This window comes from Denticeps clupeoides, chromosome 4 (genome assembly GCF_900700375.1).
Source record: "Denticeps clupeoides chromosome 4, fDenClu1.1, whole genome shotgun sequence".
Lineage (NCBI taxonomy): Eukaryota > Metazoa > Chordata > Actinopteri > Clupeiformes > Denticipitidae > Denticeps > Denticeps clupeoides.
In genome coordinates, this window is record NC_041710.1 from 2,003,003 (window position 1) to 2,019,549 (window position 16,547).

At 53.6% G+C, this 16,547-nt stretch overlaps 1 protein-coding gene across 4 annotated transcripts in view; it reads right to left on the reverse strand.

The window, feature by feature from the left end:
• Positions 1–8,171, reverse strand: part of LOC114788377 (suppression of tumorigenicity 18 protein-like) — a 36,436-nt gene extending 28,265 nt beyond the window's left edge. The window contains exons 1-2 of one of the 4 annotated variants that reach the window (XM_028976891.1): positions 7,903–8,171; positions 7,451–7,610 (exon numbers count right to left, since the gene is read on the reverse strand). In XM_028976891.1, coding sequence (XP_028832724.1) covers positions 7,451–7,604 — 154 coding nt within the window. In that variant the 5' untranslated portion in view covers positions 7,605–7,610; positions 7,903–8,171. The remainder of the gene's footprint in view (positions 1–7,450; positions 7,611–7,902) is intronic. The other 3 variants (XM_028976890.1, XM_028976894.1, XM_028976893.1) reach the window with 3 other exon arrangements.
• Positions 8,172–16,547: the final 8,376 nt, after the last annotated feature.

The window sequence follows — 16,547 nt, forward strand, 5'->3', positions numbered from 1 at the left end:
AGGTCTCCGGTTCCCCGCGACGTTCCCGGCGTTCCCGGCCGCAGCCTCTCCAAGCGGCCGTAATTACGGGAGTAATTAGGTGTAATTTCTCCCTGTAGGCCTGCAGCGTGTGTGTGTGTGTGTGTGTGTGTACGAGACGGTGACTGAGCTTTTTACGAGTCTTTGTGCGTGTGCGCGTGTGGGCGGTGACGTCAGCTGACCTGCCGAGTCGTGTGAGGGCGCGGCCCGCAGCAGAAGGGCAAACACATCGCGGCTCCGAGCAAACAGAAGCCGGGATTACCGCCACAAAGGCCGGCACGCTTCTGGGTGGAGCTTTTATTTTCGGGGGGGGGGGGGGGCGGCCAAATTCAACAAAAGAAACGGGGGTGGGGGAGGGGCGCCAGGGGCCACAGAGGGGGAGGGGCCACACCCCCTCAACGCCAAGCGCACTCACTTTCATCCGAGTTCGGGCCTCTGGCCCCTGGGGAGGGAGGTGCGAGGACCATGCGGGACCGTCTCAAGGTCCCATCACCAAGCACCGTTGGGGTCACGACCCCGAGTCGCGTCTCACCTGAGGCTCCTCCCCCCGCCCCACACCAACGGCCAATCAGGCTCCGGTAAAAGCAATCATGAGCGGAACAAGCAAGATTCGCCCGTCGTAAGCATCTTACCGGACACGACACCCCAAATCGCGTAATCAGGGGACGCGGGGACGCGGGGACGACATCCGCCTCTAAAAGGATGAACTTTCCAGAAATGAAAAGCAAATGACACTTTTGTAATGGCGCCGTTTACTGGCTCCAATCACAACATATTCGCGCAGCAAGACGAATGTTCCTCCGTTGCGAAAGTACATCAAAGTGTTGACGTTTAATCTGCGCTCGGGAGGGGGGGGGGGACACGCTGTCAAGAACAAAGCAGACAACAGTTGTGGATTAGTGCGGAAATGAGAGCGAGGTGGGCGAGATGAAATTGCGTGTCAGAAAAGGGCTCCGCTTTTTAAAAAGTACAGCGCCGGGCCGCGTTCGGCACGGGTCGCACCTGTTTACTGTCTAAAAGCTTTTCGCTCGGCGCCAACAATTATGCGAATGAGGTGAAATGTGGTTGATAGATCCATACGCCGGCCCGTCCTCCTATAAACACAATACTGTCAGTTCTGACGTTTTAAAGGTCTCGCGTTGCTGCTATCAAGTTCTGCACCTAAACACGCCAAGAACGTCCAGGAGAGAAGTTCAGCTGCTGGTCCCAGGGGGACAACAACAGGACCGATATTCTGTGCGCGGGACGGCCAGGTAGCGATTTTGGAGCTTCGTCCCGTTGAGGACTTATGTCGGCGTGGGCCAGAAACCCAGGCGGACTGCAGAAAAGTTCTGAAATGCCGGTTATTGTGGCGCAGGAGACCATAGAAATGTGAACCGCAGCGAACTCCTCTCTGCATGACTGCATGCCTCAGATCTCCCGACTCTGACCTTGGTCGGAAAAGCATCTGCCGAACGATTAACAGTAAAACGCAGATCTTTACAATGTGGACACAAACGGATCAGGAATCTTCAGGATTTGTGTTGCAGGACTTCTTAAAAGGTCAAAACCGAAACAAAGGTCTCCGGGATTAATGCGTGCAGGAAAGAGAATAAGCGTGTTTAAGACGGCCGCGTTATGAAATCACTTTTATTTGCCGTTTGCATTCGGAAGATTACGGAAAGATTATAGCGGCTGGCTGCTGTAAACTGTGTGCACTGCTAATCTTCTGCTCTTGTTCTACGCTTTCCGAGGGTTATTTCGGTCCGTTTCCCCTCTCTGCACGTCAACAGAACAGGCGGCCCGAGGATGCTCCTCGTGTTAGCGCTACACGGTGGCGAGACTCGGGCACTGCGGGCACCATCGTGCATCAGTCGCCGGCAGCAGCAAGGGTGACTACTCTCTCTCTCCCTCTCTCTCTCTCTCTCTCTCTCTCTCTGTCCCTCGCTATGCAGCGTTATAATTCGTGCACGACCCAGTAACGTGGCGCCAGGTTTCAGTCTATACTGTTCCGATTAGAACGATAATCCAAATGTAAATTATGGCTGATCTGAAACAAACCGCTATAATAGTTTCAGTCTAATCTACACAGTGGAGTAAATCATGATTTTAAAAATGAAAACTCCAGATCTCCCAGAAGACACTGAAAATGGAGGACCAAACACATCTTATTAATTGGGGGTTTAAATTCAATTTCCATTAACGCTGGAAGCGTGTCGATCACCAATCACTACTGCACGGTGGTCCGCAGCGCGACGTTACGAGCCGTTTCCTGACACGTAAGTACATGCATTACATGCCCCCCCCCCCCGCCCACCTACATTTCAGTAAACAGCATGGTGAATTTGCGACGTACCACCAACTAACAGTCATCGTATCAACATCCAGTAAACCTCTTCACCCGATCCATATCGTAGCCGTGATACATGCACGCTTTATAAGCAGTGCTTATTCCATATACTTCCACAGCAGAACCTATCTGGCCTGCTGCACCTCACGCCCGGGTTTGTGCTACAGAACCCTTCCTCCACTCCAGACCTTCGGGCTGCGCAGACCCAGATCTGCTTCTCCGCTAATTAACTCCACACACAATTCAACCAGCACTTTGGGTTCAACTCCACCGAGGTTCTCACATTCATGCAAATGTCTGAATTACGCGCACATCACCAGAGTGCGGATTATATCTGTAAAGCTGGAGTGCGGGCACTTTGATATCTTAAATCACATTGTCTGTGACAGTCGTGTTCATCTGTTTTCCGCGCCGTGGTGAAACCCAGAAAAAGCGTTTACGATGTCAGGTACCATCTGGACCTCCATTCACGGTCAGATGCCCAGTGCCCTGTCTACCCGGAGGAAATTCAATTCCAGAAAGCGTAATATTAATAATAATACGTTAAAAACATTAAAAGCATTTTATATGTACGCTGTGATTCACCCCCATCACAGATAATCGTTTTAATTGTTTGATTGAGGAGTAAACTGCGTCCAAAATGAACTTTACAGTCTACTGGCCTCAATATTTTTCTACCCGCCAAATCTGATGCTATTGAAAACATTGAAACAACATTACAGCATTAATGAACATGAAACATTATGAAATTTCATATTCAAATGTTAATGGAATCATGAAATCCACTCCGAATGTGTATAATAATATTTCATTTCACGAAGAACACACAACAGTATGAAAGATGAAATATGTTTGGAAAATAAACGAATCTACAGGAAGTGGCCACATTCTGAGCTCGCCACTGGCCAGCGTGGGCTTTTACTCATAATATGAAACAATATACTGTACTGTGTATGGCTACACAATATACTGTACTGTGTATGGCTTTTTTAGCCAGGACCAGATGAAAATATTTCCCTGCAGACACTACCATGCGACACACAGTTTACCGTGTGAATAAAAATATACGATCGATGGAAAATTAAAAAAAAAAACATAACTGCCCGCCATGCATCGTCCACATGCCCCCACTGGCCCCGCGTTTCCGCACAGTCGGTGATTGCAGGGGCTATGGATGTGTTCTCTTCTTCCTGCGGTTTAATTAATTGACAGATTGATTAGCTGTACGCCACCCATTCGCCCCAACACACAATATCTAATCAGCTCAACAGTAGAAAATCTGTGGCGTGACACGCGCCGTAGGTCTCCGCCGTAAATAATAAACCTCCCCGTGCCGCAGCAAACATGAACTCCTCCTTGATAACCCAAGTAGACGTCTTGAATCCGTCGATAATTACTAAAACGCAGATTTCACGTTCGCTCTGGCCTTTAAAACTAGTTGGCATTAGTGTTTTAGTTTGCCGGCGCCGTTCGGCGGCACACTCGAGAGAACAAATAAGCCCACTTATTAGCGCGGATGACAATGTTTTGATTGCATCCAGTGCGCCACACACCGAATCAGCATGCAAATGCCCTTTGAGCGAAACAAAGAAACTGATTATGAGGCAAGTTTGCGGCGCACCGAGTGATTAAAGGGCCCGGCCAATGATTTCCTTTTGTTTAGATCTTTTTGCTAACTTTTTGGGAGATACAATTATAATTTGTCCCCCAATCCGGTCCACTCGAGCGGGACCCCGAGAAAGGCCCGTTCAGTCGGTTATTAGCCCTCCGCGTACGCGTTGGGTGTTTTTTTTTTTTCCGGCGGGTAGCGAGCAGAAGACGTGATCGCTGGTGTAATACCGAATTCACCTCGGTGACACGTCTGCCAAACACGCAGAAGCCCCGGCAGCCATTCTTCCCGACAGAAAGGGCCGATCTGATACGCCGGAGTTCTGCCAGCACAATGGGACTATTAGCATTTGCAAGTGAAGCGCCCGCTCCGAGTGCTCCATCAAAAGGCATTTGTGACATCCTTCAGATTTAGCACTTTGGAAACTTCCCACAGATCCAGACACTTCCTGGCTTCTCGCATCATCACTCCAAGATAGTGATAATACGATTTCGGCTCCTTCCCCCCCCCTCCACTTCTTCTTCTTCTTCTTCTTCTTGCTGTTGAGAAACAAACTGGATTAGGAGCAGATCACTACATAAACAGCTTTCTAAAAGGAGGCAGCTATTTTAAAAGAAGCTGAAGAAATGCAAAGAGGGATTTAAATTTTAATTTGAATTTATTCCAGCAAGTGAAAGGTTCCTTTGAGAGGGGATTTCGGCAGAGATGACGGCATTTAAAAGTGATAAACAAGCATCTAAACCTCCAGTGAAGCGCGGTGATTTTGTTTCTTTCGAGTATGGCGCTGTGGTCACATCCCCGGCGGCGATGGCGCGCATTCGGTCCCCTACCCCCGCCAATAGATCGCCGCCTCGCACCTCCGTGGCCTTGATTTTACGAGGCCAGACGCGGCCTTCTCGGCCGGTATCTGGCGCGCGTTACGGTGGCCTGCCTTCCAGAGGTGACCGGCGCTCCGCTGCCGCGGAAAGCGTCACACGAGTAACGGAAACAAAGAGTTACATCACTCTACGGCGCCGGTAATCCGATCATGGCCGCTCTTTGTGCCGCCGTTATCTACGGCGAAGGCCCAGAAAAGTGCCAAGCACGCCATTTAACAAGACTCCCTCTGAACGATTACAGACGCAGGACCGGGATGCGATTTCACGCCGCCGGGGCGTAACCTAAGCAGGCTTAGCCAGGGAGTACACACGAGTTCGGTAACGCTCCCCGTCCGCCGGCGGTCCGGGCCGGAGAGGAAACCGTTGCCTCGCAATCATTTATTAATTACTATTAATCCACAGATTAAAAGGGGCGCCGCGGCCACACATTTTACACCTTTAACGGACGCGCCGAGCACCTCCGCGGCAGGAGAGATGCATTAGGGCCTGGCAGCCGTCCTGCCTCCTAATTACACCGCGCGCTCGGGTCTGCCGGGACCGGACGCCCAAATGGATGCGCGGGGGAGAGCCAAAGGGTGCGGACGACAATGCCTTTGATGCTATTTATAAAGAGCATATAGGGCCGCGTGGGGCTCGGCTGACACTCGCGGCGTCCGGGTGACGGGGAGTGTGGCACGACTGGCACCGCGCCGCGTCCATTACGCGTCAGGAAAATAATACGGACTTTCAGGAGAGGGAGGTTTCACTGACAGTGCTGACCCTTCAACACAACCACGGTCAGCGCGGTACGAGCCATATATAATAATATAGTTATATAACATCATGTAATATTCTGGTTATTCATGACCAGTGTGCTACGTACACAACCACGGTCAGCGCGGTACGAGCCATATATAATAATATAGTTATATAACATCATGTAATATACTGTATATTCATGACCAGTGTGCTACGTACACAACCACGGTCAGCACGGTACGAGCCATATATAATAATATAGTTATATAACATCATGTAATATACTGGTTATTCATGACCAGTGTGCTATGTACACAACCACGGTCAGTGCGGTACGAGCCATATATAATAATATAGTTATATAACATCATGTAATATGTTACATGATGTTTATGTCGCTTATTTCGGGTCATTTAGTAAAATCTCTTTACATTCATCATTTGAAGTCTAATTAGAACCCCAAAATGGTCCATCTATTTCGCCAACGCCAAGGATCCACATTTTAATCGGGTTTTTCGGCCCTTCTAATCCAGGTCTCGCAGCCAACGCGTTCTGCTGCAATTAGGCGCACGTGAGCGTTAATATCCTAACGATGTAGGTGGCAGGTTGCGGGCGCATGAGGTTGGAGAGGGCTTGAAAACCGTCGCCGAACATACCGGAGCTCGGAACTGGCAGATGGGCGCGGAGGTTCTCTTTCAGGTCCCACTGACTCACAGGAACGCCCAGTGCAATTTAATACATTAGCCCCGTTAAAACCCTTTACGCTAATTAAACCAACAAATAAGACGGGTCGAGGCGAATATCGCTCATTGAGACGACTTACATAATTGGGAGATTATTCTAAAAAAGGACACTTTCATAGGATAAGCGGTCATGGGAAATACCAGTGAAAAGGGTTGATAACGCCGATACCCACAATTCCACACTAGCCAAGGCGCAGTAAGTCAAATGAAGGTAATTACGGCCATTTTAGATCAGACCAATTTAATAACGATGCAGAACTGATCCAGATATGACTGCATGAGGCACTGCTTCCTTTTGGTGTCATATTATTATTATTATTGTTGTAGTTGTTATTGTTTTTATTATTAATGTACACATTTCGCAATGTCAACACATATCTATTGAGTTATGGCCCAATGTCAATATATAAAAAAAACAGATATTTACAGAAATGCACATGCATGTTAAAATAAGGACCCATTTCGAGATATAATAAAACCGAGCACTGCTCTCCTTTTCATAAATGTATATTATAATTTCATGTTTCAGTAATTACATGCATATATATATATATATATATATATATATATATATATATATGTGTGTCTGCGCTACGCAGGCAGGAAAGATCCTTTTGTTCCCGCCGTGGTTCTGCTGGTCTTAATGTGTCCAACATCAGCCCATAATTATTGTCCTCTGCATCGGAGTGAAAATAAATAAAAGTTATTTTGGGGGGCGCATTAGCATATGAATGGGCTTTTTTTATGGGAGCGCGTTCAGTAAACTGCTCCACCTGGCTTCAGACGAATGCCCCTGTGTAAAGTCCACCCACCGCACCGGATTCGGCTGAAAGGCCTCCTGCGGGACATCAGTGACCATTCACTCCGTTTTTCTCTTTTCCCGAGCACCTGTGACGGGGTTTTTTGTGCCGCCGCTTCCCGCTTTGTCCCTTTTTCCTGGCAGGCCGGTATCATTAGGGACACACTTTCGCCTCAAAAGGAAATTCTCTCCCCGCTAACAATCGCTGTTTGTTTTTGTTTACCGGGGAGGCGGGGCCTGCGCACCGATCCAAACGAGTCACGCTTAATAATAAGAGCGGCCGCTGAGACGTGGACGAAGTTGTGTGTGTGTGTGTGTGTGTGTGTGGACCCTTGCCGTTCGCCGGCGACTCGCAGGTGCCGCTGGAAAGGGTCTCCTCCCTGCTCCTCTCCGCCGGCTCATCCGGCTTCGCCATGGTGCCGGGCCTCAGAGAGCCGCTTTGCCGCTTTCCGGCCGACTTTGCCACAATCGCTTTGTCCGCTCCTTTCATTGTTTCCTGTAAAACACATTTACGGCATGACTTCCCGGGTTTATCCCTCCCGTGAGCCGCCAACCCCGTCCCCCCCTGCACCCCGAAGCGGACCAGAAGATGGGAAACAACACCGGCAGGATATGCAAATATGAAAAGTAAACATCGGCGAAGGAAAAACAACAACAACAACAACAACAACATTTTCACATTTAATCCGAGCGAACAGAAACCAAAATAAGACATTACGCCCTAATTGGGTGCCGTACAGCCCGTAAATACTATTACAAGGCCGATCGGGATTAGCGGCACAACATACCTAGTTATCTATTCGCCGCTGCCAACACTGCCAGCAGTGGGCAAGTACGTTTCAAAAGCCGGCAAATCCCAGGCGCGGAAAGTACTTAAATCCGGCGCGAGCACAAGAGGAGGGTGGATAAAGCCCGCTCGGCGTATCACCGGCGCACCTTCCGCGGTCGCTGGCTGGGCTCGCCGAGCATGCGGAGCGGAGATCAAAACAACGATCCTTTCATCCGCAGCCGAGCGGCGAGGAACTCGCGGAAATGGCCGCCGCCGCCGCCGCCGCCGCACAGGCCGCGCCGAAGAGCGCGCGGGCCCCCGAAGTCCGAGTGCAGGAGCCGCGCCGGAGCCCTGCTGACTAACTTTGGCCCCTGTTTTTTTGCGACCGGGGACACAAAGGGAAACGCTGTCTATTCAAAACGCGCGGCGCGGGCCCGGACAAAATGAGGCCGCCGGCCCGCCGCGGGCCCCGCAGAGGGCCGAGTTCGCCCTGGCACTGCCCGGCACCGCCGCCGCCAGACAACAGAGGCGTGTTGTGCTCGGCCTTCGCGGCCCTTCCTCCCGACTCAGACAGGGTCCCTTTTCATTCGGCGCCGATTAGAAAAATACATACATATATATATATATACATATATACAAGCGCCTTATATATTCATGTGTAATATGTGTGTATTACACACGGCGGATTGAATTGTACTTTTTACGAAGCGTAAAAAGCAGCGGTCACCCACGCATTGTGTGATTTACATTTGCGTTTGCGTCTACGGTAAACCGCTTCGCTCGGGGTCGAGTGTGCGGGTGAATTTTTCTTTTGTGTTAATTAAACCGCCTTAACGACCAATTTCCTCAGTGTGAACCCGTAATTAACACCAATGACTTGGTTTACATGTTTGTTACCCGGCGCGTACCGGCTTTAAACCGCAATCCAAGGTTCAATAGACACCTGGACAGTCCCAGGGTACATATTCATCTTTTTATCTTGTTTTCCTTTAAAAGGCTCATTTAATATGTGTTATTTCGTTTTTTCATTATTTCGGGTAGGAATGGCAGGCAGGTAGGAACGGCAGGCAGGCGGGTAGAAACGGCAGGTAGGTAGGTGGGAACGGCAGGTGGGTAGGTACGGCAAGTGGGCAGGCAGGCAGGAACGGCAGGCAGGTAGGAACGGCACACAGGCATACGGGTAGGTATGGCAGGCGGGTAGGAAAACAGGCAGGCGGGTAGGAACGGCAGGCAGGCAGGCGGGTAGAAACGGCAGGTAGGCAGGCGGGTAGAAACGGCAGGTAGGTAGGTGGGAACGGCAGGTGGGTAGGAACGGCAGGCGGGTAGGTGGGTAGGAACGGCGGGCAGGCGGGTAGGTGGGTAGGAACGGCGGGTAGGCAGACGGGTAGGAACGGCAAGCAGGCGGGTAGGAACGTCAGGCGGGTAGGAACGGCACACAGGCATACGGGTAGGTATGGCAGGCGGGTAGGAAAACAGGCAGGCGGGTAGGAACGGCAGGCAGGCAGGCGGGTAGAAACGGCAGGTAGGCAGGCGGGTAGAAACGGCAGGTAGGTAGGTGGGAACGGCAGGTGGGTAGGAACGGCAGGCGGGTAGGTGGGTAGGAACGGCGGGCAGGCGGGTAGGTGGGTAGGAACGGCGGGTAGGCAGACGGGTAGGAACGGCAAGCAGGCGGGTAGGAACGTCAGGCGGGTAGGAACGGCAGGTGGGTAGGTGGGTAGGAACCGCGGGCAGATGGGTAGGAACGGCAGGCGGGTAGGAACGGTAGGTAGGCCGGTAGGTACGGCAGGCAGGCGGGTAGGAACGGCAGGCGGGCAGGAATGGCAGGTGGGTAGGAACGGCAGGCGGGTAGAAACGGCGAACAGGCGGGCAGGAATGGCAGGCGGGTACAAACAGCAGGCGGGTAGGAACGGCAGGCGGGTAGATGGGTAGGAACGGCAGGCGGGTAGGAACGGCGAACAGGCAGGTAGGAACGGCAGGCGGGTAGGTGGGTACGAACGGTCAGGCGGGTAGATGGGTAGGAACGGCAGGTGGGTAGGAACGGCGAACAGGCGGGTAGGAACGGCAGGCGGGTAGGAACGGCGAACAGGCGGGTAGGAATGGCAGGCGGGTAGGAATGGCAGGCGGGTAGGATCGGCAGGCAGGAAGGAACGGCGGGCAGGCATGCGGGTAGAAACAGCAGGTAGGTAGGTGGGAACGGCAGGTGGGTAGGAACAGCAGGCAGGCATACGGGTAGGTACGGCAAGTGGGCAGGTGTGTAGGAACGGCAGGCAGGCAGCTAGGAATGGCAGGCGGGTAGGAAAACAGGCAGGTGGGTAGGAACGGCAGGCGGGTAGGTGGGTAGGAACGGCGAACAGGCGGGCAGGAATGGCAGGCGGGTACAAACGGCAGGCGGGTAGGAACGGCAGGCGGGTAGGTGGGTAGGAACGGCAGGCGGGTAGATGGGTACGAACGGCAGGCGGGTAGGAACGGCGAACAGGCGGGTAGGAACGGCAGGCGGGTAGGAACGGCAGGTGGGTACAAACGGCAGGCGGGTAGGAACGGCAGGCGGGTAGGTGGGTAGGAACGGCAGGCGGGTAGGTGGGTAGGAACGGCGAACAGGCGGGCAGGAATGGCAGGCGGGTACAAACGGCAGGCGGGTAGGAACGGCAGGCGGGTAGGTGGGTAGGAACGGCAGGGCGGGTAGGTGGGTAGGAACGGCGAACAGGCGGGCAGGAATGGCAGGCGGGTACAAACGGCAGGCGGGTAGGAACGGCAGGCGGGTAGGTGGGTAGGAACGGCAGGCGGGTAGATGGGTAGGAACGGCAGGCGGGTACAAACGGCAGGCGGGTAGGAACGGCAGGCGGGTAGGTGGGTAGGAACGGCAGGCGGGTAGGAACGGCAGGCGGGTAGATGGGTAGGAACGGCGAACAGGCGGGTAGGAACGGCAGGCGGGTAGGAACGGCAGGCGGGTAGGATCGGCAGGCAGGAAGGAACGGCGGGCAGGCATGCGGGTAGGTACGGCAGGCGGGCAGGCAGGCGAGCGAGGAAGCGAATTCCGAGCTGTTCTGTATTAACATGTGAGAAAGCAGCGCAGGGCTCGCTGGGTGGTGTGAGCGTGCATATGCATTTACGGGGGGGGGTGGATTTTGTGAAATGACAGATCCCGGGTGTGATATTGGTAATGACTAACTAATAAGTGGGGTGCGTCAGTCTGTTATCAGGGAAGGAAGTATTAGCACTTCCTGTCAATCAGATCAGAGAGCAGGAAGGGACGAGGAACGCGCCGCCATTGTAAAGCAGATCAGATTTGACAGGTTTTTTTGGCTGAATTATTCATCGGACGGAGATCAGCCAAAATGGGGACACAAATGAAAGACAAATAACAGAAAAAATGACAAGTTTGACAGTCGCGTTTGAAGCGGCACGCCGGCGGCTCCGGGGGGTTTTGTCAGGACGCCCAAGTCAACTTTTTCACTCGGGTCCCCCCGCTGGACCCCCCGTCCCCTTTACGGCCCACGTTCCCAGACGACGAGACAGGGAACAAAAGCGATTGTGAGTGTAAGTTGGGAGCGCGGTGGAGGACACATTTCTCCGGCGAGGAGAGAAAAACAGCTAGAAGTTCTAACGGGGAAGAGTCTGCCAGGTGGCGAACTGGCTGTACCAACAGAACGCACAATCTGTCTACTTCTCCTTCCAAACCACTGACAGCTGCCACCGACAGCCCCACACTCACACACACACACACACACACGGCGCATTCATCACTCTTCAGCCCTCCCCCTGTACACACACACACACACACACACAGTCACCTGTGTCCCGCACTCCGTCCACGCAGGCCGAGCCTGGCTTCTTACACGCCGCCAGAGTGGGAGTGCAACGCGCCCGCAGGAACAATACCCAGACTGCCACGGGTGGGCTTGGACGCGCTATCTGTGAACGCTCACCATGCTGCATCGTACTCCGAGATTACACTTGGGGAGGAGGGGGACGGGGGACGGGGACGCGGCTATTTTGTCACCAAATCCTGCCACGTTCTAATGACATTCGATGGCCAAGAAGCCTGGGCGACGCCCGTGGCCCCCCGTGCCACATTTCGCCCCCTTTCCCCGCCAGCCCCCTCCACGTGCCGCCCCGGCTGCGGCGGGAAACCTGCAGCTCGCTTGAGGTTCCGGGGTTCCGCGCGGCAGGGCCACACGCGAACCTTCGCCGCGCGACCGGGCGGCTAAAAATAAAACCTGGCAAAGTTCTCGCCGCCTCTCATTGGTCCCGTTAGTTTGATTTCACGTCGGGAATTTGCATTTCGCCCCCCCTCCCCCCCCAACTCCCCGCGCCACAATGAGGACTTGAGCGACTCTGGCAGGCGGTGTTGGACCGCGGCTCCTCAATCCACCCGTGTATGTTATCAGCAGGTAAACAAGCTTCCGGACAAAAAGCCGTAATGGAGGCGCGGGCCGCACAAAGGGGCTCGTCTGAAAAGGCGGCATCGTTCCGGGCTCCCACTCCCACTCCGCACCGCTTCCCATTCTGCTTCCAGAGAGCACGGGCACTCGGATCGATTATCGAGAGGAGACCGAACGGGAACGGGTCGCATTTTTAATCTCGCCGTCGCGTGTGGGCCGCACGGCGGCTCCGTTTCTATCGGCAACAGTATTACTGATGTTGTTCACGTTCCACGTTCGCTATTAACAGAATCCGTTTTTTTCACGCCACGCGATCCAATTCCCGCCCGATATTCCAGAATTCCGCAGTTAGACCCCCCCACCCCCAGGCCTGCAAGCCTTGCAACCAGATGAAGCGGCGCCGCCGGTGGGCATTGCCATAGCAACTTTGATTGGCCTCTCCGTGAAGGCCTGTGTGGGAACGCCGTTCGTTTCACAGGGATTTGAAACGGAACGTTCACGGCTCGGCCGGAAAAAAAAAACACATAAACCTGTTCTGGGGGGGACGGTTGGAGGCCACATCTTCAAAACGTTCGGTAAAGGTGGAGGAAGTGGAAGCCCAGCACCTGCAAAGTGTGGTGGAGCCGCAACGTGCTCATCTGAGGGAAAAAGACGTCCTTTAAAGACGTCCCTGGCACCCGGAAACACGAATACGGTGGACGACCCGGAATTTTTCCTTCGTGTATCCAGCAGATTTCCTTTGATCTAAAGAAATGTATGTTGCATTGGGGAATATGATCATAACGAGTCCGAGATAAGACAAGATCCCGGGGATATTTACATCGTCCTGGCACGAAGTGGACAGAAGAAGAACAGAGTGGCGGACAATAAATAGCAGGGACAACATGAATTTTTTAAGTGTAAGTGAAGCGGGTAACACACTCGCCTACGAACCAGAAGACCCAGGTTCAAATCCCGCTTACTACCATCTTGTCCCTGAGCAGGACACTTAACCCTGAGTGTCTCCAGGGGGGGACTGTCCCTGTAACTACTGATTGTAAGTCGCTCTGGTCAAGGGCGTCTGGTAAATGCCGTGAATGTAAAATGTAAGTGATTGTGAAACGGTGCAGGACAGCGTGTGTCCTCTGTGTCCTCTGTGTCCCTCCCTGTTCAAACATCTGCTTTTTGTGAGTGCCTGCTGTTCTACTTTATCTTATCAGTTTTACTCTACTTCACTACTCTGCCACATTTTGTACCTTTTAAAAGGATATTTTATATTAAGACTTCATCATGTGTCGTGTCTACTTGCCTCGTAAATAACGGTACACGAAACACGGCGATTTATTTCATGCGTCGGCACCGTTTGACGGATAAAAAGGGAAGAAAGTATTGAAAATGACTAACGGCACATATCAAAAAGCAGCTTATATCGCTGCAGAAGAGACGGGAGAAAAGGAGCGGGACTCTGGGCTGGAGGAGTACATCCATCCATCCCGGAGACGTGTCTCTGCTCGGGTCCCTGCTCGGGCGCGGGCTTTCTCGCCATCTTTGTATGAGCCCACGTTCAGCCGAATGAAAGAGAGAATGGTGATGGAATTAAGTCGATTTGCCGCGCGGCCCCGCCTCATTAATGCAGCCTCCGAACTCCACATTCTCCTGCTCCACACCCTCATTTACTTCTCCACATTATCACCTGGAGATGATAATACCTGTTTATTTCCGCACTACGGGGGAATAATCTCAGGTTCGGCAGGGGAAATGGCATCTAATCTACATCAAAGCGCAGGAGGTGCTTCCATCAGGGCTGATGCTTCTCACACGGAGCGGTGGATTACACGCTGGAGACCACAATGACGCCTGAGGAGCAAATCTGCGGCGATAATCTGCCGCGTCTCCGGGCCACAATGCACCTTGAGAGGTGAATCCTTCAGGTTTTTACCTCAGATGTCCCTTCATGATGGACCTCCAGGAGAACACGTTCCTTCAATGTGATTTCCCCACTGGAAAAGAGGAAAGTAAGAGTTGAGAAGTTTCCGGAACCGGCGCTGTGATGGAGAGTTGAGAAGTTTCCGGAACCGGTGCTGTGATGGACAGTTGAGAAGTTTCCGGAACCGGTGCTGTGATGGACAGTTAAGAAGTTTCCGGAACCTGTGATGTGATGGACAGTTGAGAAGTTTCCGGAACCGGCGCTGTGATGGAGAGTTGAGAAGTTTCCGGAACCGGTGCTGTGATGGACAGTTGAGAAGTTTCCGGAACCGGTGATGTGATGGACAGTTGAGAAGTTTCCGGAACCTGTGCTGTGATGGACAGTTGAGAAGTTTCCGGAACCGGTGATGTGATGGACAGTTGAGAAGTTTCCGGAACCAGTGATGTGATGAAGAGTTCAGAAGTTTCCGGAACCGGTGCTGTGATGGACAGTTGATAAGTTTCCGGAACCGGTGATGTGATGAAGAGTTCAGAAGTTTCCGGAACCGGTGATGTGATGGAGAAGTTGAGAAGTTTCCGGAACCGGTGCTGTGATGGACAGTTGAGAAGTTTCCGGAACCGGTGATGTGATGGACAGTTGAGAAGTTTCCGGAACCGGTGATGTGATGGAGAAGTTGAGAAATTTCCAGAACCGGTGCTGTGATGGACAGTTAAGACGTTTCCGGAACCGGTGATGTGATGGAGAAGTTGAGAAATTTCCGGAACCGGCGCTGTGATGTTCCACGGGCAGGAACCCCCACATCCCGCGGAGAAACGGGGTTCGTCCCTGCTGCAGCCTCGCAGTGGGGGGCTGTAAACATTTACCCTCACATGGCGGCGCCGTCCAGGCCGGTCCTGCGCCGCAACGATCACACTTCCACCGCCGCGCTGTCCAACATGCGACGGGGGACTTATGGTGCGCGGAGAAAATCAGGCAAAACATTGTTAAAACACCCCTAAACCCACATGGCGGAGCGCAGCTCGGCGCGGAGCCGCTAGGCGCCCCGCTGCGATCTGGGAAAGCGGCGGAGGAGGAGCTGCCTGCCCGGAGCCCGCAAATACAAGCGCCCAGTAAAACGTTTCATATAAACCGCCGTTTCCGGGGTACCCAGGGAGGGGTCCAGGTCTGGTCACGGTTTCTGGGGTACCCAGGGCGGTCTCCAGGCCTCGTCACGGTTTCTGGGGTACCCAGGGCGGGGTCCAGGTCTGGTCACGGTTTCTGGGGTACCCAGGGCGGGGTCCAGGCCTGGTCACGGTTTCTGGGGTACCCAGGGCGGGGTCCAGGTCTGGTCACGGTTTCTGGGGTACCCAGGGCGGGGTCCAGGTCTGGTCACGGTTTCTGGGGTACCCAGGGCGGTCTCCAGGCCTCGTCACGGTTTCTGGGGTACCCAGGGCGGGGTCCAGGTCTGGTCACGGTTTCTGGGGTACCCAGGGCGGGGTCCAGGCCTGGTCACGGTTTCTGGGGTACCCAGGGCGGGGTCCAGGTCTGGTCACGGTTTCTGGGGTACCCAGGGCGGTCTCCAGGCCTCGTCACGGTTTCTGGGGTACCCAGGGCGGGGTCCAGGTCTGGTCACGGTTTCTGGGGTACCCAGGGTGGTCTCCAGGCCTCGTCACGGTTTCTGGGGTACCCAGGGCGGGGTCCAGGTCTGGTCACGGTTTCTGGGGTACCCAGGGCGGTCTCCAGGCCTCGTCACGGTTTCTGGGGTACCCAGGGCGGTCTCCAGGCCTCGTCACGGTTTCTGGAGTACCCAGGGCGGGGTCCACCGGCATGACCGCCGTTTCTTCAGCCATCCATTTACATTTACGGCATTTACCAGACGCCCTTATCCACAGCGACTTATAAATCAGTGCCGGTGGACGGGGCAGTGGTGGCCTAGCGGTTAAGGAAACGGTCCTGTAATCAGAAGGTTGTCGGTTCGATTCCCGATCCGCCAAGGTGCCACTGAGGTGCCACTGAGCAAAGCACCGTCCCCACACACTGCTCCCCGGGCACCTGTCATGGCCGCCCACTGCTCACTCAGGGTGATGGGTTAAATGCAGAGGACAAATTTCACTGTGTGCATCGTGTGCTGTGCTGCTGTGTATCACATGTGACAATCACTACACTTTCACTTTCAGTAGTTAAAGGGACAGTCCCCCCTGGAGACACTCAAGTGGGATCTGAACCTGGGTCTTCTGGTTCATAGGTGAGTGTGTTACATACTAGCCTACTACCACCCTGTCATTTCTGGGGTACCCAGGGCGGTCTCCAGGCCTCGTCACGGTTTCTGGGGTACCCAGGGCGGTCTCCCAGCCTGGTCATGGTTTCTGGGGTACCCAGGGCGGTCCGATGGCCTGG